We start from the raw sequence: 23,106 nt of genomic DNA on the forward strand, positions 1-23,106 counted from the left end.
TTCCCAGCCTGCAACCGACAAATCCGCCGTTCCTGCTATACGACCAAACCCTACAGCCTACGTAAACTGATTTCGCACGAAACCGCACAAAGGCAAAGATTTTTAACGACTGTTATACGATAAAGATCGCAAACTGGTGAGAAAAAGAAACAACATTAGCGACAAATCGTTTCTGATTTTTGTACAATTTTCAAGGTGAGTATAAAATTAAATAGCACAAAGCCGAGTCAAAGTTGCGACTTTTTAGCATTTTCAACGTTACAATGTTGAACAGCAAAATTTATCGATATATTCAATCGTGTCGCCTACGCTACAAATTATGATCAGCTGGAAGCAAGCGTTTGTACAAACAAATACGTTATAACCGATGGTAAATTTATTTATAATTCAGAGGCCACAGCCTCTTGGTGGAGTTTTACGACGGGTCTTAAAACAGGTTATTCTTCTTATACCGCGTACGTCGCGATGCACATCGAGGGCGAAACTCCATCGCAGCAAAATAGCGGCAACAGCGGCACCGCGTAGATACGTTAAAAATTTTCGCCAATCTTTTTGCAAAAGTATTAAGAAATATAACGGTTCAAGCCTACCAACGATACGTGTACTATACATGTGTTATACCACGTAACTATAGTTATCAGAGAAACTTTATCCACGTTGCTTTTTATTTCATTTTATAATCAACTTGTGGCAAATATTATTCTTACAATCCCAACGTTATTCAAACGTCCAATATTGCGGCGACACCGGTTTCCCCTAAAACTTTTCACGGTAGCCGTACCAAAATGAGAATAAATTGGGGGGTTTATGGGTTCGAGACGAGGTCGAGGATCCCAGGCCATCGGGGTTCCGACCAGCCACTCCGGGGAGTTCGAATCCACCAGGTGTCTCGACAAAGCCCCGTTCAACCGAGAACAATGCTGGTTTTTAGGGGGGCACGAGGCACCCTCTTATACGAGAGCACGTTTGCCGCTGCTGCTGCTGCTGCTTTTACTGCAACCGGAAGTCTAAATTGCACTTCCTATTATTTATAATTCTATTTTACGAGAGTACGGGATATACGGAATTCGGCGTAATTTGATCCCGTATCTTGACATGGTCGAAAAGTAGTTGCCAGAAATTAACGATCGATGGATCTTGCATCGTCGAATTTGTTCAGACACTCTTCTTTCTCTCTAAAGAGGTGAAGTAAAGTTGACGATACAACGTAAGGCGGAAATATTCCGAAATAACATTTGATACTCGGTAATAATGTACGACGTACGACTGTCGTTAATTTTTCAACAATGAATGTGTAAAAAGAAAAAAAACCGACTAACCTCTCGATGGTTACAATCGCTCTCATATATCATACGATTAACTTCAAATTTTCCAAATTTTTATCCAACAGACAACAACAACCCGACGGGGGTTGAAATTTCGTCAACGGTACGACGGTGACGACAAGAGTATTAATTTGAATGACGATAATAACAATGGTACAACAATGCTTCGTCGCGTAGACGGCGAGAGGACGTGAAACGATTCGACTTGCAGGTCTGGGAAAAGAAACAACGAAGAATATGAAGTTAGTGCACGCGCATTCGTCTCTCGTCTCCTCGTTTCAAACTGACGAGAAGAAGAGCATACACGAGAGACGACGCGATGTCATTAACGTACGCGCTACGTTATAACGAGCGAGTGAAGTTACAACGAGAAGTACAAGGTGGCAAGTTGTACGATGTCGGGGTGAACGACAACAAAGAATTCGACTACGATCAAGCAGGTTCGTAATAAATAAATAAATAAATAAATAAATGAATGAATAAACGAATGAGAAAAGAAGACGTACAGACTTGATTCGAATACCTACACGGCATGTGTGTGTGTGTCTGTGTGTTTCTTCTACATGCATACATAAGTTTGTATAAACGAAGGAGGAGAAGAAGAAGAGGAAGAAGAAGAGAAAGAAGAGGAGGAAGAAGAAGAAGAAGAAGCAGACGAAGAAGAAGAGGAAGTTCTAAAAGCCCGGGGGTGGTGAGTAAAGAAGACAAATAAGGAGGTGCCTTGTTTAAAAAAGAGGGAGGGAAGGATATTGCCCGCGTATAAAGAGAGGCTGAGGATCTTCCTCGTGCCTCGGTGATGCCAAGCACAACCCCACCATCGTCGTCGTCCCACCCCTGCTGCTTCCAGACTTTATCGTCCCGCTGCAGGGCGCCGCGGAACAAGCAAACGCGGCATCACGGCTTCACCACCACCAGCGGTTCTCATCTCTGAAGATGAGAAAGAAGGAGAGCAAAGAAGAAAGGAAACAAAGAAAAACGAGGAAACTATTTAATACGAATGAAATTATTTATTCTACCAAAATTCATTTCCTATACTAGACTTGTAAGATTCAACTGACTACGTGAGAATTAAAAAATGTTTTAAAGACGCGAGATCGAAGTTCGTAATAAGATTAACGCAACGATGGAGGATTTTTATGCGGAAAATCATTGTACTTGAAATTTTGAACTTCAACTCTTTCGGAAACGATATATATAAAGTTGGAAAATAGTGATTTTATTTCCCAATGCTTGGTAATTCGTTACGTTGACGTCACTCTCGAATTTCAACCCTATTAAAAGGCGATGAGAATTTTTAAAAAATAAAAAGAGACTGTTGTAAAACTTGCACGGAATTAGATATTTGGACCGATATTTCACGGCGCAAGGATACGCATGAAATCAAACATCCATCCATCCATTCGCTCATCGATCCATATCTATAGCTGAAAAAGGTTTTTGAGGCAGTTCACCCGGACTTCCATCTTCCTTGTACGGCGGCCATGCTTATTATAGACTCTCGTGAGGGATAAAAGTCAAAGAGGAGAATGAGAAGAGAAGAAAAAAAAAAAAAAGAGCGTGTTCCCGTTCAGGGAAGGCGAGGGTAGTTTTGCGGGCATGACGGAGGCATTCCTGATCTACGGACCCTCAAAAACACACAGCCTCTCACAGTCTGCAAGCAACACGAACACCCACGCATCCATATTCCTCCCGAGAGCGAAGAACCCATCGTTTTGCTGGATTGCCCCCATGGTCAGTGGATCTCAATTCGATTTATCTCATCGACGTCGATATTATTAAATCAAACTCGATAATGCGTACGTACAAGAAACAGAAACAAGATACGCTTCAGTTTGTAAAGATCTTTAAACAACTCGTAAGTTTTCATCAAAATTATACTCGACTATTACGTTGTCGTATATTGCTTGAAATCTTGTTACATTCCGTTTTTCCATATCCTTATTATTACGTGTGAAAAAATTTTGTCGCCAAAGTGGGAAAGGTTTGAACAGACTTGAATTTTCAATGTCCCAAAACTGAGAATTTCAATAAACAAATACATGGAAAAGAACCAACAAAGAATAAAAAAAAAGAATTGACTAAAATGGGTAAACGAGAGGAGTAAAATCGAGTCATCCGGAAGATCGGAGACTGCGTTTTGGGACAGGGAGTAAAAGTCCGTTCGTGTTTGTAATTCTCGACTTGGGAATGGAATGTTATACCTGCTGCCTCGAACAGATCTCAGCATCAGGCGTAGCAGCAGCGGCAGCAGCAGCAGCAGCGAAAGTAGTCTGCAGCTCCTTGTGCGATGATAAAATGTGGTTTTATCGGATGAGAAACTCGCGACCCAGACGGACAAGATGTAATCGACCATTGCAGAGTAACTCCGCGTTTATAGGATACGGTAGACAAAAATGGCAAATTTTTTTCATCCGCACCACTTCGCCAAACATCCACTTTCCAAAATTATGCAATTATATAAATTACAGTGAATGTTGCAAAACCGCACCGGTTAGCGATTTTGGACGGATTTGCGCATTTCTCTTTCTCTCTCTCTCTCTTTATCTCTCTCTCTCTTTATCTCTCTATTTCTTCATTTTTATTCACCCGCTTTCAATCGAACAATGGCTAATATATACATAACAGTGAGAAATTTTCGTCGTAAGGTTTTGAGTTTCTATTCCTCGAGTATAAAACAAAAAAAAGACGATAAGAGTTGCACCTGAAAATGTCCCGTTCAAGATTTTTTTCGCCTAGGGCGTTTCAAACAGAAGAAGGAAGATAAAAACACACCCCTGGCAAAATGAAAAAACAAATAGGGGAGAAAAATCGTAAAGTTTTATTTATAACACGGTATGGAAGCTTTATTATGCAACCAAACCTTTTACCTCGTATAATGATCTACGTTCTAAACATACACACACACACACACACACACACGTTTAACCAACGCTTGTTAAAGAAGTTTAAAAACTGGGTTAAACTCGGATATACGTCATCTGATTAAAAAAAAATCTTTCCATAATCCGCCCAGCGTTGTTACATTGTGTCATTACATTGCACAGAAAAATTTCCTACAGGCTAGTCAATTTAGGCTAATCAGCAAAAAAAGAAGATATTAACAAAAATTCATTCAACAAATAGCCCGGAACTTCACGTACCAATAAATAAACTTAAACGTTACGTGGTTTCCATACGCATGATAATAAATCGTATTTCCTACCGTATACGATAATTACACGAGTAGTAAATTAATTTTACATCCTACATAATTGATTAGATACGTGTGATAGATTTTGTTTTATTGCTTAGTTTAACACACGATCTAATCGACGATCAGACGAACCGTGTGGCCGTTTCTAAATGTTCCGCAAGAGTTGCCGTGAATATTCTACATTGTATATTATATACATGTATATATATATATATATATATATATATATATATATATATATATATATATATATATATATATATGTAATATTGTACATATAAAGATATCGTATAGATTTTTCTTTGTGAGAAGTGTATGTGATAACCAGTCATTCGTAATAATTGAAGGGGGGTGGGGTAAAAAAAAAGACGAAAATAGCGTAAGAACGAGGTAAAAAATAACGTACTTGTCGCGTTGAATGAAAACCTGGATCTGTACGTTCATACCTATGCGTTCTATGTACCTACCTATTGTATATTATGTAGATATACACCGTGTTGAAACATCAAACGACGGGAATGTACGCGGTTGGAAATAATCTTCCCGCAACGGTTCCGTTCCATTCTCGTGACCGATATTATATATATAAGCCCGGAAGAAAAACCGTCTATCCTTACGCGTAATCCGCGCCGATGTTGCGTCACGCGTTAGTTTTGCCTTATTTGTCATTTCTTTTTTTCAATACGTTTTTTTCCCTCTCGCATTTTCTCCTTTTCTGCAAACTCGCTTTTTTCCCCCTCGCGAGACAGGTGAAACCCGGCATACGTATATTGCGACAAAACAGAAACACGAAGAATATGAGAAAAAGATGGATTTCAATTTTTTAAATTCAACCCACCTCGGCAGGGTGAAGATATTCAAATTTACCGAATTGTGAACGTTGAATGAATTATTTTTCTGATACACGTGTCTTGTGTGTCGTAGACTTTGTAAACCTTCATTCGATATATTCATCGTCGGTCGAAATTCAACTTACCGTTAACAACGTTTCAGCCAAAATTATATCTCAATTTGAGAAATAGACAGTAATACGTGAAGATAAGTATCTACGTTTATACATATGTAACAAGAATGCGCATGTTTGAAGGTGTTTTAAACGAGATGAAAAAAGATGTAGATTCGATTTTGAACCTTTTCAAAAGTATCTAAATAAACTCTTACTATCAAAGAAATATAGTCCAGAAGTAAAAACAAGATTACCTAAAAAAATAAAGTGCTCGAATTCCGTTCACAATTCCCTTTTCGCAAGATACGAATAAAATTTGAGTCAAATTTGGAGAAATTTTCCAAAGAAAGGCTGGTGAATTTCACCGAATATTCCGAATAAACTAATCACCGATGCAGGGAAAAATTTCAGAGAGGACAGTGATCGTGAGCCGAGAAGGCGCGTCTTAAATCGGTGGTTATTCCGCGTCGTCGAGAGCCAGAGCTAAAAAGGCCGAGAAGCAGTATTAGATCCTGTACAGCGTCGTGCCGAGAGGCAAGGAAGGCAGCAGGGTCGGTGGAGCGGAACAATGAGACGAGAAAGAAATGACCGCGAGAATAAAAAGTGAAAAGTAAAAATGGTACGTGAGGTAAACGAATGGCCTGGCCTTGGCGTCGCCCGAGGAGGAGGATGAGGACGAGGACGAGGACGAGGAGGAGGAGGAAGAGGAGGGAGGAGAGCGAGAGGGAAGACGAGACGGCGACGCCGCCGCCGCGACGCTGCAGAGCCGAGGAGAGGAGGATGATCGAGATCCGGCGAGAAACGAGGCTCTTCTCCCCCCCCCCCCCCAACGCTTCGCGAATTTTTCATCTCTCCAAAAGTCTCGATCGCTCCCGACCACCGAGCAGAGGCCAACCACCGTTTTGGAGGCCAACGACGGGGATCAGAAATGGAGGAAAAACAACCGGCTTATGACTGTATAAGTACACCGTCCGTCCGGAGCGTTCCCGAGACGAGAGAGAAGCGAGTCGCGAATCGTCGCGCGAGTGCATCTCCGAAACGATCCGGCATTGAACGGGAAAAAAATGTCATTGCAGATGATTTTACTTCTGTCGTGGTGAATATATGGACGGAAATTATTATATTCGGAGTCAAATTTACGTCAATTGTAGCAGATCTGAGTATATTGTGGCGCTTGCTATTGGTTTTGTGAGTTTTGTTATACTTGTAGTCGGATATGTAAATCTTGCCACAATTGCTGTAAATTTGACCCAAGAAAAAGCTAAAATATTTTACTTTCCGTGAGTGAACTGAGATCTGAAACTCGGAAATTTGGAAGCGGCTGAAAACTTGATTTTTATCTTCGTTTTATACCGAAGAATACTGTACTACAACATTTGCAGGATAAAAAATATCCGAGAAATCGTGAAAGTGAATGAAAAAAAGATGGAAATTTGCGTGAATGCTGGGTAAAAAATTAATTTCCGAAGATATTCTTCGACGCAGAAATTTTAACTCTACAACTTTGATACGAAACTTTTTTCCACATTCCTTACCTGTGACGAAATAATCGCGTCAAACTATAACTACCTTAATTTCTGGTTAATTTTCGCAATTTCACGGATCCTGCAGATTTGCGTGTAACAAGATTCTTGGGTATAAAGTGAAAATGAAAATCAAGTTAGCATCCACTTCCAAATTTTTGAGGTACAGGCCTTGGTTTACCGGATTAAAATTTATTCGAAGGAACAGCGGAGCGGCGATTGTATCGACAGAGCGAGCGAAAACTCGCACTTTTTTTAACGGTTTCCTTTTCTCTTCCGATAAGCAGTAAGACACTAATTGTTGAAATCGGTTGAGAAATTGTTTGTAGAGTTTGCAGTTGTGCCTGCAGTCCGGTGATTGGCAAAAAGTCAAGAAAGTTGAGCGAAACGCCCCGTGTAAATATATCTGCAGCTGATTCTCGCTAGCTTTAAGATAATGACGAGGTATTAATAATGTTTGAAATTTCTTTACCAGTTTTCCGAACTTTGCTTAGCAGCTAGCCACACAAGCGCGATCGTAAACCTTGTAATTTGGAAAATTTTTAATGGGATTTTATTGCTCGGAATAAAGAATATTACTACAGTGTAATATACGATTATGCTGAAATCGTCGATGAAACGATTGACAATTTCGAAAGCCTTTTAACCATGACTTTGAGTAATTACCGACAAACGACGATGATAAGGCAAAATAAAGAAAAAAGCCAACCTACGGGCGAAATCCTATTTGGTATTAAGTTGTTCGTTTGTTTCTTTTTTTCATTTTGTTATTTCATTTCCTGGGAAAACCGTTCGTGTTGAAGATCGTTGCAAAGTATCATTAATAAAGCGTCGCGCGAAAAGAAGAAAACAACTTTTTCCTTCCGAGGTTGTAAGAATTCTTCTCGTTCTTTTATATCTTATTTAACTTGGTTGTATTACAATTATTATTATTGTTACTGTTATTAACACTGGTTACGATCGTACACGGCATGCGTTTATTGCGATTATTAGCACGGCGCGAAGCTTTTAGTACAAAATCGTGTATACGCCTAAACGGGAACAGCTCACATAAATGATCTGCAAAACCGATTATACGCACCCTGCGGGAGGACGCAAATGTGTCGACGGTGTAGCGTAGTACACAACAATTGTGCAACCCTGTATATTCCGCATGTTTCAGTTTCATTGCGATACCAAAAATCGAAAAACCAGTTAGCGACGTGAACTCGCGAACAACATCTCCTCGTACGCGATTCGATATTACTATTATCACGTACGCACAGTACTGCATTTCCCCGCAGTCTGCTTTCTATCTATTCGAAAATAGAAAAAATTATCAAAAGCGTATTCTAAGTCAGGGACTAATCGCAAGTACAATAACGCGAGCACGTATATCCCCGAGTTAAATACCGTAAACGGACACTTTCACGGGTAATGATAGCCCGCGGATAAGGCGTGCATTACAATCTTCGACAAACGCGTCGGTAATGCGAAAGAATTTCACGTCGCAGGTTAAGTAACTAACCTTTCAAATATACCAGCTACGAGTTCACGGTGGAGTGATTTTCGTCAAACGATTGCAAAACTTTATCGTACCGTTCCTCAAAGTTTTACATACACGTACGTTTCTTCGACGTTGGGTGGGTAATGGGTATAGATCTAAACGTAACGTTTTTCACCTCGCGTCGGTGTTTTTGTCGACTTTTGAAAATAAATCGCGATCGAATAATAGGGTATACAACTCGTTTGTACTCTCCATGCGAGAGAGAAGCAACGAGCTCGGTTTCTCTCGTAATAAGTACACACATAAAATACGTACACGAGGAACAGAGTATACATGTATATGCCGATCCTTCAAAGTCCCCCCGGAGTCTCGCGAGAGCCGTAGAATTTCCAATTTTTTATATTTCACTCCAAACTGTACCAATTTTTCCTTCGATTTCGACCCAACTTTATCGATTGACTTTACTTTTCTCCTGCAACTCGAACGTTGTCCGTCGTTCGTAGATGTTGTAATACTTGTATATCTATCAGCTTCAAGAACTTTCGGAAAACTTGCCCGTCTGTGCATAGATGATGGAAGCGCGTCTGCGTAGAGAAAAATAATTATAAGAAAAGATAGAAAAAAAAAGGTGGAAGATAATAGAGAAGAGAAAGAGAAAGAGAAAGAAGGGAGTTTCGGGGGTGAGAGGGATATAGATGCACGATTCCGGATAGAAAAAGCTGCCTCTCTGCCGGGCTTATTGGGTGCTTTTAACCGTTTGACCTACAAAGACAAACGGAGAATACAACGACTTTTTGTTAACGTAGCGAGAAAAACTTTCCTTTGGTACGAAAATGAAACTACCTTTCCTCTTCTATGTTACATTGTTGTACACGTGAGTGTAAGCCTATACATAGGTCATGTACATACGATGCAGCTATTAGCCCGGACGCAATTTGGGTTAAAATTTTGCACGTTGGAGTTGTTGGTTCTTCACAACGGATCGGAGAACCCGTAAATAGAAGAGACCGATCGACGATTTCTTTCCGTCCAGTTCGGACCACCGCAAAGCGTTTATATAAACTCTCCACAGTATTTTAACCCGAGTAGCAAAGTCATTATTTTCACGGATAGGCGGAGTCGTGCGATAAAATAGAAGAAGAAAAAAAAGGAGAGAGTTTCGAGTCGAGTATCGAGGGAAGTATTTTTCTTTTCTTTTTGTTTTTTCAGCGAGCCTATCGATTATTATCGTTACGGGTATTAAATTTTCTCGGAAGGTATCATACGGGTTTGAATAAATGTTCGTTACGGTAATTGTGAAAAAAGTTAAACAACAATCTCGTTACGCAACAACAAACGTTCGCATACCTACCGTGTCGAGATATTTCGATCATTTTTACGCAATTCTCCAAACCGTTTCTGCCACGCAACGACGTTAAAGTAAAAGATAAGCCGTAGGAGAAACGCGTCGGTGTCGAACACAACGTAGCGTGTCTCCTCCCTCCCTCGCCACCCAGATCGCTGCACAAACTAAAAATCTACGCAACAACGTGTAACGTGCGAATTCTGCATACAGTATCGCCCGGTACCGTACGTACAACGAACGATCCATACGGCCGGTCGATATTTAACGCATGAACGAGTTCCGTGAGTCTCGGCGTCGCGTCGAGGATGAGTTTGACAGTTCCCGGAGAGGAGAGGAAGGGAAGAGAGAGAGAGAAAGAGAGGGAGAGAGAGGGAGAGGGAGGGGGAGGGAGGGAGAGGGAGAGAGGTAGGTAGGTACATCGGCGTGCGGAACAATGGGAATCCGTAGAAGGACGATGAGGAGGAGGGAAGAGGGCGAAGGGTTGGAGGGGGTTCGTCGACGGAAGGGGAAGAGAGCAGAGAGGAGAAGAAACAGCGACGGGATGGGGGGGGGAGAAAGAGGAAGAGTCAGACGCGGTGTGGAGATGGAAACTCTCTGTCAGCCACCACGTGCATCGACCGTCGCTGCTGCTGCTGCTGCTACGAGTTGGGTTCAACTTCTTCGTCGCCGGCGTATGTAAATACATGCACACACACACACACACTGACACACGTGCTCCGGGGATTCGCGCGAGTTCCTTGAAACTACGAAGGATCGTCGAAGATGAAGGAAATTTAAAACAGAATGAAAACACAAATGGAAGAAAAAAAAAATAAATAAATAAAAATCATCGTCTGTATTCTATACGATAATATAGTATGTATACGTATACATATATTGAAACTTTGTCGAATGGGAGATTTTTTCTGATTTTTTAGAATATACAACGTAACGATGTATATGGTGAAACGATAGCTAACGGTAGAAAATGTACAGTATTTATTGGCGGATACCGAAAGACGTCTGGAATATTCTCGCTCGCTGCTCGCAGCGTAACAAACGCGTTGAATAGCGTAAGCCCGTCGAGAGGAGAGGAGAGGAGAGGAGAGGAGAGGAGAGAAGAGAAGAGAAAAAACCAGAGTGAGAAAGGTAGGCGGAGAGGGGGGAATAAAGAAGATAAAAAAAAAAAAAGGAAAAGGCCGAGGAAGCAGAGAAAGAAAACGAAGGGAAGAATCTATCGGAACGAACGTGACTTTCAAGGGTAAGTCGAACCCTGTCCGTTGTGTGCCGATGGGAAAGAAAAATACTTACAGACGTACAATGCGTACGTAACGCACACGTATATATATATATATATATATATATACACACATATGTGTGACGTACGTACCGAAGAACCGCGTGATGGGTTTAAATTAAGTTTGTGGAATGCGATGCAACGGTGACGGCTGGGGGATTTGCGACTAGGTAAATAACGAAATACTCTTCTTTTCCCTTATTGAAAATATATATACATACATGTACGTTCCAGTTTCCATTTCGCGCGAAGAATAAAAAGGAAAAAACCTTTCAATATAATCAAACAAACAACTTTCCAGAACATCGTCGTTCGATTCGCATGGATAACTAATGTGAATTGTTTTTTTTTTTTGTTTTTTTTTTTTGTCATGTACGTTAAAAATACGTTACACCTACGCGAAGCGAGCCAACTATGTGTACGGATACGCAGGCAATAGCTGCTTCTGCTTGCAGTACGTGATGCATAATATTAGGAGAGAGACAAACACACACGCGCACACGTCTATGACGTGTGCGAACTGTATACCGGAAACCTAGATGCACCTAAGTACATGTGTTACACGACAGAGAGCAAGACCCAGATAGTTGTTATGTAATTAAAATACAACACCATCGTTGGTAAATAATATAATACCCACCCGGTAAGTTACGTTTTGTTATTCGTGTTACCATGGATATACAGAGAGACAACGATGCAGCGTGCATATTTATGTCTATTACAATACACAGGTAGAGTATATACCTATATAATAACAACAATAATCTGCCGATTTATTATTGTTATTACTATTATTACCGAGTAAGAGGTATACATTATAATTATATTTACGTATGTAAATAATGAGAAATAAGACCGGGGCAGAGAGCTTGTTACATGTAGCATTGCGAGCATGACGATGACGATGACGAAGATGAAAGACATCGACAACCAACCAACCAACAAACAAAAATAAGTAAATAATAAGATAAACATGACTTTCTAACAAAGTGTACATTGTAAGACAATAAATTACGAATTGAGAAACACGCAGTATTGCTTAGCACACGACGACACGACGCGTTCGTTCTCCAGCTCGTGCCAACGGTAAGAGAGAAAAAAAGGGAGAAAAATGACGAAGAAAAAAAAAAAAAAAAATACAGCAACACCGTGTATCGTCGATCAAACTGCAAAGGACGATTCGATCCTCTGTACCTGCGTACGAAAATAATAGAGGAAGAGGAACGAGGACGAGGCGTGACGTGCGTGTGCCAGTTATTTTCTCTCATTGTGCTTTGCTTACCCTACGGCCGGGAAAGTTGTGTACGGAAACATCCCTAGGAGGGGGTAGTAAAAGACGGTGCAAAACGCGCGTTTCTTCCTCGCCGCTTCCGCCGCTGCTGCTTTACTTTCCCCTCTTCCTTATCGTTATATTTTTCTTTTTAATTTCCTTCTCCTTCGCCGTGAGAAACGATTATGTATCACTTCGATTCGCAGCTTCGTTCTCTCCCGAGGTTCCTCGCGCTGTCACGTGTACGAATTGACGGTGATAACAACAACGACAACACAGCGAGATCGAAAACACGGCGAACCAAGATCGGCACGCGACGCGCGGCTGCGGCAAAAACTATTTATTTACCTCACCTCGAACGAAACGAGGAACAAAGACGAGCGAAGGCTCCTTCTTTATTTCACTTCACTTGTTTACTTCTTTTTCTTTCTTTATTTCATATGTTATTTATTTCCTCGCCGATACGTGTGAACTGTCCGTTGCTGTTAATTGTTATTTATCAATAACGATTTAAGGATCTTCGTTTTAAAAACACAGAAGACAGACAGACTCTGAGCGCTGCTGTCGTTAGTTTCCACAAAAACACACTTTGACGATACTCTATCCGGATCTCACACTTTGAACAAACGAAGAAAACTACGACGATTTTACCCACGTTTCCAATTTATATATCATAAATATATGCAACGACCGTTTGCGTCGTCTGGTCAATCGTCCGCATTTCACTCACCAAACTCACTCTCACATCAATTTCCTTTCTTCTTCTTTCTATCCTTGCATCTATTCCTCCGTATTATCAAAGAATCACACACTAGTTTCCGTACGTGAACAGGTTAATTGACCAATCCGCTCAACCGTCAAGTATCGTCATCGCGTCAACGTTCCAGCGTAGGAAGGAGAAGCGGGGGGGTGTAAAAAGGGGGTGGCGAGGGCGGCACGGGAGGTTACAACAACAATATCAATATCAATATCAAATAGTAATACCAAATAAATGAGAAATACACCGATATACGGACATACGAGCGTCGATTGAGAACAGCGGCTGCCGGGGTGGCGAGGGGGGAGGGTGGGGGGTGTGTGTGTGGGTGGCGGGTGGTCGGAGGGGGCGGCGAGCGGGGAGTTTTCTAATAAATATTAAACACACGGAAAACACAACTCTCTACGCGCTAAAGAGACCGGAGAACGAGAACGTAATACAAGCAGAGTCGCGGTGCGTCTCTCGCGTCGGCTGGCAGCTGTGCGCCGCTTGCCGTTCGTCGACCGTTTTCTCGGGTTGAACGGTGGTGGGGGGGGGGGGGGGAGGGGGGGGGCGAACCCCTGCGCCCCGGCGGACGGAGGGCGAACTATAAACCGGCGAAGCCCCGCGGGCGCCGAAGCCCTTCGACTCTCTGCCTGGAATTCGGATGGGTCGGGGGTTCTCACTGTTCTCAGGGCTGACGATGAGAGGCAGAGCGACCCCCTTAAGCCGCGCAGCGATTCTCAACCCCCGCTTCGCTTCTCGCTCGGTGGATGGATGGATGGGGAATTCTGTAAGTCGCATCGACTACGCCGGTACGCGTTTCACGCGAATTTATTGCGCTATTTCAATTGAATGATCGTGATTTAAGGTGTGAGAGTCGAACTGTACGACGTCTGAAACGAAGGTGTTCCGATTTCTCTCTCCCTCTCTCTCTCTCTCTCTCTCTTTCTCTTAGGTTAAGTTAATTATAAGTAAAAATTCTCACTCACAATGTATGTATCGCTTGCTCTTTGTACCTAAGGGTTACCGCCCTCGCACGATAAAAATATGTTTTATTTCTATTTCTATTTCTATTTCCGTTATCGTACGTAACCTAATTGTATCGATTTATGTCGATCTGTTGTCTCCAAGATTTTTCCTACTTGTTTTGTTTACGTGTTATGTTTCGTTTCCTCGAGGTTATAACCGAGGCATACGTAAAGAATCAATCTCTGGCTGTTTCTCTCTGCGAAACATATAAAAGCAATCTTTAGATTTTGGATACTCGACGAATACCTTGTTTTATAATTTCATCAATTCTAACTGAGAAAAACAGACGTTCATTCACGTTCACGCATACAACGAATGAGTCAAAGATTCTGTGTACAGAAAAAGAAAAACGGTATTCCTCTCAAGTTGAAATTCGAAAACAATTTTTTTTTCTTTATAGACATTTCATGCCGATACACGTATATCCCGTCATTTATTCACGACATGACGATTCGTGCGACGAATTTCCTCGTACCTTTCGATGAAACTACCTACCTACTGCTTATCGGAAACTGGTTCTGACTGCACATGATTTTCCTGTAAAAGGACCGACGCAGATCGGTGTTTTGCGTAATTGCAAAAGCGGTCTGCAGTGCAGGGAGTCCGACGCGACTGGTTCGTCATTGTTTACCCATTGTTGGCGTATTCACGCCTGTAGCTGCGAATACGTCGCATAATCTCGGACGAGGATAAATTTTGGGAATCTTGTCTGTACACGCGCGTCCGTGAACCTGTGATTAACGCTGCAAGCGTGTGTGTTTCGTACCTGATGCGAACGAGCCTGTTTGCTATTCGCACGGCGTTCCGAGAGTATAATAACGAAAGCTGCATGCTCCAGAACTGTATAACACTTGCAGCCTGGACCCAGACAATGGCGGATTCGTATAAATTCCGATTTTCAATTCGACGTACGTGCAGAAATAGGTGTAAAAATCATTCGCAGTTAAATCAACATCCGAATGCTACACGGTGACGTTGGTGAATAAATTTTTTAACACGATGACTCTCGCTTGTACGTCAAACTTACAGAAAACAGTAATTATATATTTACACGAGCAAAGCCTTGCGTCATTTACGCACACTCCTGCTGTTGTTATTCTTGCACACAAATGAAATATAGACTAGCAGTTGTTCACGAAATCTTCCAATTAATTAATTACAGGATCGTTAAGAAAGGCCTTATCTGCAGCTGCGAGAGCCATTGTCGTTTTATTTCTCTGCAATGACAAGTACAATGAGTTTCTTCTACGAGTCATGATCAGGAGAAATTAAAAAAAAAAAACGCTTTTCATTCATCAGCGAAGGTCTCTCACTTTGTTGACAAGTATACTGCCGCTTTGAAAAACAGACCGACGCACGTGCAAACGTATTTGACGCGAGACTCTACCGACAATGAATGAGCCTCTCGATACACAGAAACTTGAATCACTGCAGCGGCTAACTTACTGTTGGCTTGAATACAATTTACTCGTATTTAATTTTTATCTTTTTGGTTGTAATTTATACACAGTATTCTCGCAATCACTGTACGTACTCGCATATCGCATAGCGTGCAACGATTTGCGGTAACATAAAAACTATTCGATGTTTACATCCCTTCCAAGAGATTATCTTTATTTTCTAATAATTTGATGCAGAGTTTCAGATCGAAAATTTCATTGTCTCTTAAAAATGAAACTCTCAAAAAACAGATTTCCATTAATTATACCGTGACCTGAAATTTCTGTAGAAAAAAACAAAACAAGAAGAAACAATAGGTGCGGTAGAAATAATATCCAGATTTGCAATCTGTAATGTGAAAGTGTATTCGCAGATAACCGCTGCTCAGAATGTCAAACGTTCCGAATCGTCTATAACCTATACACCTATAACTTACAAATACTACACATACACGTGACATTCCTCTGTTGGGTTGAAACAAAACAACGAAACGGCGTTATCTTAATTCGCGGTGTGCAGACGCTGCAATTAGGTATATAATATACATTATATATACATGCATAAAGTATCATTAATATCACCCAAGTGGCATATCACGTAGCACTGCACGCATAAACTTTGCGTATAATAAACGATAGTTGGCAAGATTATAATACGTCATACGTTATGCGCGTGTACGTATCTGTGTATGTACGCATGGAGACAAATCCTGTGCAACGAATTAGCAATACAAATAGTTTGCACAACTGTGTATACATATTCATATAAAGTATACGACGTGCGAGTACGAGTATAACAGGAAGGTGCGAAATGCACCGGCAAAATTACACCCGTATATAACGTGTACGGACTACACATGTAATATGCATAATACCTAGTATATATATCCGTGTAAAATTTTGCTTAACCTCCGTAATAATTTTCCCCCGCACAATTTTCCGTATTCCGCTACTACGAGGCGCAAGGGAGCCTTGCGTTGAAACCGACGCGGCGCGATACGAAACGGCAGCTGCAGCCTCGCGTCGTGTCTATAACTGTGTATGGAAGGGTGAATTTGAAAATTATAACAACAGGCTAAACAATTTATTCGAATCGACTGACCATTCCTCGACGTAATGTGAAAATTCTCATACCAGAAACGCGCAACGACACGGTATTCTGTCTGGAATTCGCATTTTACTTTCCTTCTACCCGCAGTTTTTGCGCAACATGAAAATATAAAATACGAACAAGGTTGCAGAGTATAATACGATGATAACAGCTAAGCGGCAATGTGTGGTATTAAAGAATTAGGAGGATCGAATCAGCTTTTCGCGAATCGGTAACGTACTTTGCGACGTCACGAGGTGCAGCTTCGAGTAGTTATGCGGCAGAGCAAACGAGGCGCAGACTGCAGTTTTGCGACTCTGTATCCTGTCTAGGCGCGAGGCGGGGTGCGGCGGGTATTTCCCTCCGGTTCCCGGTTTCCTTTCCTCGAGGAACACGGTCTGTCTGCGTCTGTCTGCTCCCCCACCCCCCCGCCCCCGAGGGTCCTTTGTGCTCACACCCATCCAGATTGCAAATGTGGTCGAGAAAATGCAGAGGTGCTATAATATGGGCGTTGCGGAGGCCGCGGATGTGTGAGAGAGGATAACGCCGCGCGGATTAATCCTGAAGCCTCGGGGAAGGTTCCCTTTTAAGGAGCCTCGATCTGCACCTATACCTGTATCCGTTAAAGCGTGCCCGCGTATGTGGCTCTAATTGTAAGGTGCGGGAGAAGAGAAGGGCTCGCCGACGCCATTTGTCGAAGACTCGTGCCTTTGTTTCATTCTCTGTACCTCTTATTTTTCTTCATTTTCATCTTCATCTTCTTCATTTTCATCCGTTCACCGTAGAACCAGGAAACGCTCGGCTCGTTCACACGTCTCGCGTTATCACGCCCGACTCCCACCTGACCCGCCGCCGGATCACAAGCTTCATTCGCTTTTATCGTTCTCCGTTAAAGCCCTTCAGAGGCAGATAGATATAAGCATACATATGTGGTACCTACTTGATTAAATTCAAGACCAGTCGCATTATCGTTTTATCGTATTGCAGGTGATCCAATTTAGTTCAATGTGTTACGAATATAAACATTATGTCCACCTTAATTATATTCCACAGTTGTAATCAGGTTACAGTACCTACGTGTAACATATAATTACTGTATGATTAGTGGGTAAAAATGAAATGAGTTGAACCTGATTAATTTTTTTTTTTTTTTTCATTATTTACAATATTTTTTTTTAAAACACATCGGGTGAGACTGTACTTCTGCTGTACCTTAAACGTAGTTTCGCAGTCTCCTCATTACGCACGCCCGTCGGTACATTGTGACTGATCGAAGACAGATAAAAAGAAAGAAAGAATTACGTGTACTTGGGATAAAATGAAAGATAAAAATGAAAAAAATCAAAAATTGTGTCAAGGTGCATCCGTAATCCAGAGCAGGCTCACCTAACGCGTATTATAACATAAAGGCTATCGAGCAGCGGCGAGTTACTTCAAAGAATAAAGCTCTCGTGGAGGGTTGTACATAAACGCTTGGTAAGCGACGTTACGACGGAACCGTCGTTCCCGGTAACATTTCGCGCTCATAGTTATATTACAGGCGAGTCAAAATATCGCCAAATATCGCCAAATATGGCCGACCTTATTTGCTTTAAAGCCAGCCTCTCGGGAGCGGCGGGCATGTGCGCATGTATGTACATATAATATATATATATACATGTTTATATATATGTATACACGCTTAGACACGCGTCGACGGGTATAACCTATGGCGAAGGGTACTCAGGTTGGAGGCGCGCCAGGATACCGGCAGCTTCGGTTGTTTGCCTTATATTTCACGCTTTACGGGGAGCAAAAACGAAAGAGAGGAAGAATTTTAGGGAATAAATGAGAAAGAAGGGAAAGAAAGAGAATAAAAAATTAAAAAACCAACAACGGCAAACCACCCGCAACAAAAAGAAACGAAAACAGAGAATGAAGAATGGGAAGGAGAGAAAGAGACATAACCGCGGAGCGAGAGGGAAAAGCGCTTAAAGCTACAATTACGACGGTAATTTGGAAAGGACCGCGTGCACGTCCGGAGATTTGAATTTTCGAGCAAATTAGACTCACTGATGCTGACGAAAGCGCGTCTGCCTTCCGAAACCGGGAACGTAGCTTAACGTTGGTTAACTGTCCAAACATTAGTCTTCGGACGAACCTACCCTCAAACCCAACTCAGCCCTGACCTCTCTGGATGTACGTATCGGGGCTTTTGCAAACCAAGGCTAAAATTATTACAGTTGAAAATCGTAAAAAATTACCCTCTCAATCCGTAAGCAGAACACTTGAGAATTCTGTCGTATTGTGTAAAATTTGTTCAGTCTATATGTATATGTACGATCAGCATGGACTATTTTGTCGGATGATCTCGGGGATCAAGTTTCCGTGAACAAACTTCTTGCAGAAAAAACCTGCACACTTTGAAATTCGGGGCTTACACACGAGTTGCGCGAAATCATGAAATCTGGTGTGAGAAAAAATTGACGGTTGATTGACCGTTCGATCGATCGAAGGTTGTCGAAAGATTGTCACGTTGTTAAGACTTTAATCAGCCTCGATCATCGTTTCAGAACGTATCCGCGAAAAACCGTCATTTGATCGTGATCGAGAATGACGGAGAATAATGGGAAAGGGCGGTAGAGGGTCGGTAAGAGTTCGGAAATCGAAGTACGAGCGACCACTGACGATGAGAGGAGTTTAAGTATCGCGCGTAGCGTCCCCGTGTGTTCGAGGGTACACGATAGGCTAGGCGAGACCTCCGGAGGTCTCATCTCTCGTGGTGGAAGGTGAGAACAAAAGGCCGGAAGCGTTGCGACGAGTAGGTTGGTAGGTACCTACGCAGTGTCCGGTGTCCTACGTCCAGCGATCCCCGAGCGGTAACCCAAGCCTCGTCTCGAGAGGCCAGCCAGTCAGGATAAGTCCACCGTTCGATCCGGGGACGTATAAGTGCGACATACGCGACGTTAGTAAACCTCCACGGGGATGAGACGGATACTTCTGCACTGCCGGGGCTTTGCCGAGAGAAACCTGTCCGCGTTACGGCTCTGCGAGGTTTGTTACACTCTTAAACTTAATTTGTTACGGTGCTGTCTCTGTACCTTTTAGAAGGCTCTGTCGGCCCGATCGCGTCGTTTTATATCCTTCTTACAGAATGGACACGATGGTAGGTGATCGGAAATGGGGAAGGAAATTCACGGATACTACAAACGTTTGACCTCAAATCACTTGATGTGATATCAAAACACCGCGGGCGAGTTCGGTGCTACCGGACGCGCCCGAAGTCCTGAGGGATAATTGAAATGGATTGTTTGTCAGTGATTTTCAGCCCCTGGTCGCTTTGAACGTTACGGGATTTGGGAACGGGCTTCTTCAGCCGAAAACTTTAACTACGAGATCATTAAGGTCTGAAAAGAAAAGATCGGTAGACGCTGGAAGCACCATCCAAAGAGACACGGTAAATGTATTCCGAATAAATTGGGGTTACAATGGAATGATCATTTCGACTCTGCGATTGGGTTCCTGCACCGACTGATTGTTCCACCGTACGTGGAACGGTTGGACGAAACCAGAAGCTGGCTTCGAAACCGTTCGCCCACCGTCCGACCTGAATTACCGCGACGATCACGATCAGGTCAGCGGTATCGGAATTAAGTGCAGGTGAGTGAGGCGAGTGCAGGCGACCGGTCGTTAGCACGAACCAGGACGAAGATCGTCAGCTGTCGGAGCACGAGGCGTAGTTCCTGCCGCCTGGCACGAGGCTCGGTATCCAGAGTCCCTGGTAGGGACTGGCGATCGTGTAAACCTTACAATTCGTTACGCCATATGGTTTTCGTGGCTCGTGCTATGGCCGTTTCCTGCCTTCGTTGGATCCCCGTTTCGCTTACGCGGACAATCGGATGGCGGTCCGCAAGTCGAAGGGATCCAGGGACCACCCGAGAGGTCCTTGGACTTTGCCTCGGGAACTTATCCAACGGCTCGAAATGATAATGCCGGAACTTCGCAAATTGACTCCCGGTTGTCAACAGCCTTGCAATTCGTTATGCCGCGTGGTTCGCGTTTCCTATCCACCTATAACGTGCCCTATCCTTCCCTATCGTTTCCTGCCTTGGCTTTCATTGCGGTTGATCTTTGGGTCTTCGATTAGGTTTGTTAAATCGAAACATCAGCGACGGATCGCGTGCCGCTTCGGAATTCCGGTAGCTCGGTAAAACGTCGATCTCATAATTTTCCGTGGAACTGTTTCCGCTGTTTCGCTGCATCGCTCGGACCACCAAAACGGCTTTCGAGTATTTTCGACGTTTTCAACTCTACTCTGACTCTCTGAAATTCCGCGAACTTCGACGAGCGTTCCGCATGAATTGCGGTACCACCGCAACGACGAGGTTGGTATAAACGCTGTCCATCACTCTAATGAGTTTGTCAAACTATTCGCATCGCGGCGAGTGTATGCGCGGGCAACAAGACCACTGGTCGCTGTTAAGTTGCCGCAGCATGTCGTGCCGTTCAACGCGATATCAAATTATACTAAATTTACTCTCATTATTCCAGTACCACTCGACGCGGCCCAACGTCATGACAAAGTTCGACGATGGTGCGTGACTCGAACTTCGATGTTTCACAATCAATGTGCCGGCCTACCCGCCAAGGCATTCGGTAATCCATACTTAGCACCATTTTCTAAACACTTTTTCGAAAAAATGGTCGAATGGATACCGGGTATAATAGTCCGACCTTGGGTGACCAAAACTGATGTCGCACCATAATCCTCAACACTCCACAATTCGAGGTGGGATCGTTTTGTGGCTGATTCGTGGAGGCGCGATTTGAATCTAAAAGACAGATACGTAGGTACGTGGTTCAATTAGCGCGTATATCAGCTGCAGGAAGACGGCACGTCGTTTAAGGACAAGACGGCACGCGGTGCCAATCAGCGGGCAGAACGATGAGATGGATGGCTCCTGGGGCTCAGGGCCAATTCGAACCAATCCAGTCCAATTGGGTACTATCGATCGGTGGACGAGGGAGTATGAGCTAAAGTCTAGCCTAACCTGACCTAACTCAACCGGCGAGTAACGTGCGTAGCCAAATGGCTCAGAGAAGCGATTCGGGATACGCGTACGTTTTTTTCTTTTTCTTTTTTTTTTTTTTATTTTGATGCAGGGGACGGTTTTTCCCTCCTAAAACTTTTCAACCCCAAAACTTCACCGTCGCGATTCTCAAGCGGATTTGATTTACGACGTGAGGGTCCATATTTTATAATACAAATCGGGCGAAAACTTTGAAATCGACGTTAACCGTTCACAATTTTTATTTTTTTTTCTTTCATCCAAACTGGCTTGGGTATAATTATTACACAGTATATGTATCACCGGTCAAACAGGGATGTATAGAGTTTTGCACATCTCTCCTAATTGGCACGATGTACCCTGCACCTTCCAATTTACCAAAGTGTATCACGTTCTCGATCCAATCCCGAATTCGGAGAACCGCATTCACAATTATGATGGTTATACACCTTTCGTACTAATGACCACTATAATCATCGTATCATTGAGTGTAATTGGTAACGGGATATTCTGTCGAACTGCACGTAGATGTGCAGTTTCCATACTAGAGTGAGAAAGTGTTTTTGAACTCCCAGATCTTCCGGGCAACTTCATCATCTGAAAATACATGACCGGATCGATTGATCGTTGACCCGATATGCAAGTCGCATAAAATCCCGCGTAAGCGCACATATACGCAGTGACTTAAGCCCGGCACGGTCACCCCGCCAAAGCACAGTAGAATATTCCACGAGCGGATGTGTGCTCACGTCTCTTCGGACAACTGACACAAAGTGATTCTATGTGTGATTCAAATTCAGCCGGACACCTACATGTGTCTTATACGTCTCCGTAGGTGGATGTGCTACATCCAAGATGCATCACGAGTCCGCCGGGTAGCTCTCAGCCACAGATCCTCCGGTTCGATGCTGATCGGATCCACGTCCGTGCCGACTACATGCGTCAAGCCTTCTAATCAGCTTCGCTGCAGGGATTGAATCGAAAAACCAGAGGACGAGAGAGCATAAATAGCCTGACGTTGAAGTCGGCGACTCTCGAACGTTTTCGAGACGTTCGCCACCAGTGCAAACAGAGGCGGAACGTGGAAGTGGGCGACTTTACAGTTCACCCTTAAGTAATTGAACAACGGGACACGTGCGCGCACGTATTTTGACCATCCATCGATGGCGTTGGCGTAGACCATTCGCAAGACAGAAAAAGCTACGGTGACCATGGACCTGAATTGTGGCTGTGATTGAGCTGGAGTAGCACTCAGAATCAGTAAAACTATTTTGGATCAACTTTGCAACTTTCCTGTCGAGTTGAGGAAGTCGCGATACCGAAAATATTGGTCTGACCTCGTGTGGCGCAAAAGTTGATACCTTCTCCGAGGCGGGTCGGGAATAGGACTGGCGCAT

General features: G+C 43.1%; 1 protein-coding gene across 4 annotated transcripts in view; it reads right to left on the reverse strand.

Annotated features, from left to right (window-relative positions):
- The window catches only part of msi (RNA-binding protein musashi), a 134,172-nt gene that overhangs the window by 47,202 nt on the left and 63,864 nt on the right, over positions 1 to 23,106 (reverse strand). For 2 of the 4 annotated variants that reach the window (XM_046632848.2, XM_046632851.2), the window contains exon 1: positions 12,377 to 13,597. The exons of the other annotated variants lie outside the window; for them this stretch is intronic. In XM_046632848.2, the coding sequence (XP_046488804.1) occupies positions 12,377 to 12,408 (32 nt within the window). In that variant the 5' untranslated portion in view covers positions 12,409 to 13,597. Of the gene's footprint in view, positions 1 to 12,376; positions 13,598 to 23,106 lie in introns of those variants that run through there. 4 annotated transcript variants of the gene reach the window in all.

This window comes from Neodiprion pinetum, chromosome 6 (genome assembly GCF_021155775.2).
Source record: "Neodiprion pinetum isolate iyNeoPine1 chromosome 6, iyNeoPine1.2, whole genome shotgun sequence".
NCBI classification, from domain to species: Eukaryota; Metazoa; Arthropoda; class Insecta; order Hymenoptera; family Diprionidae; genus Neodiprion; species Neodiprion pinetum.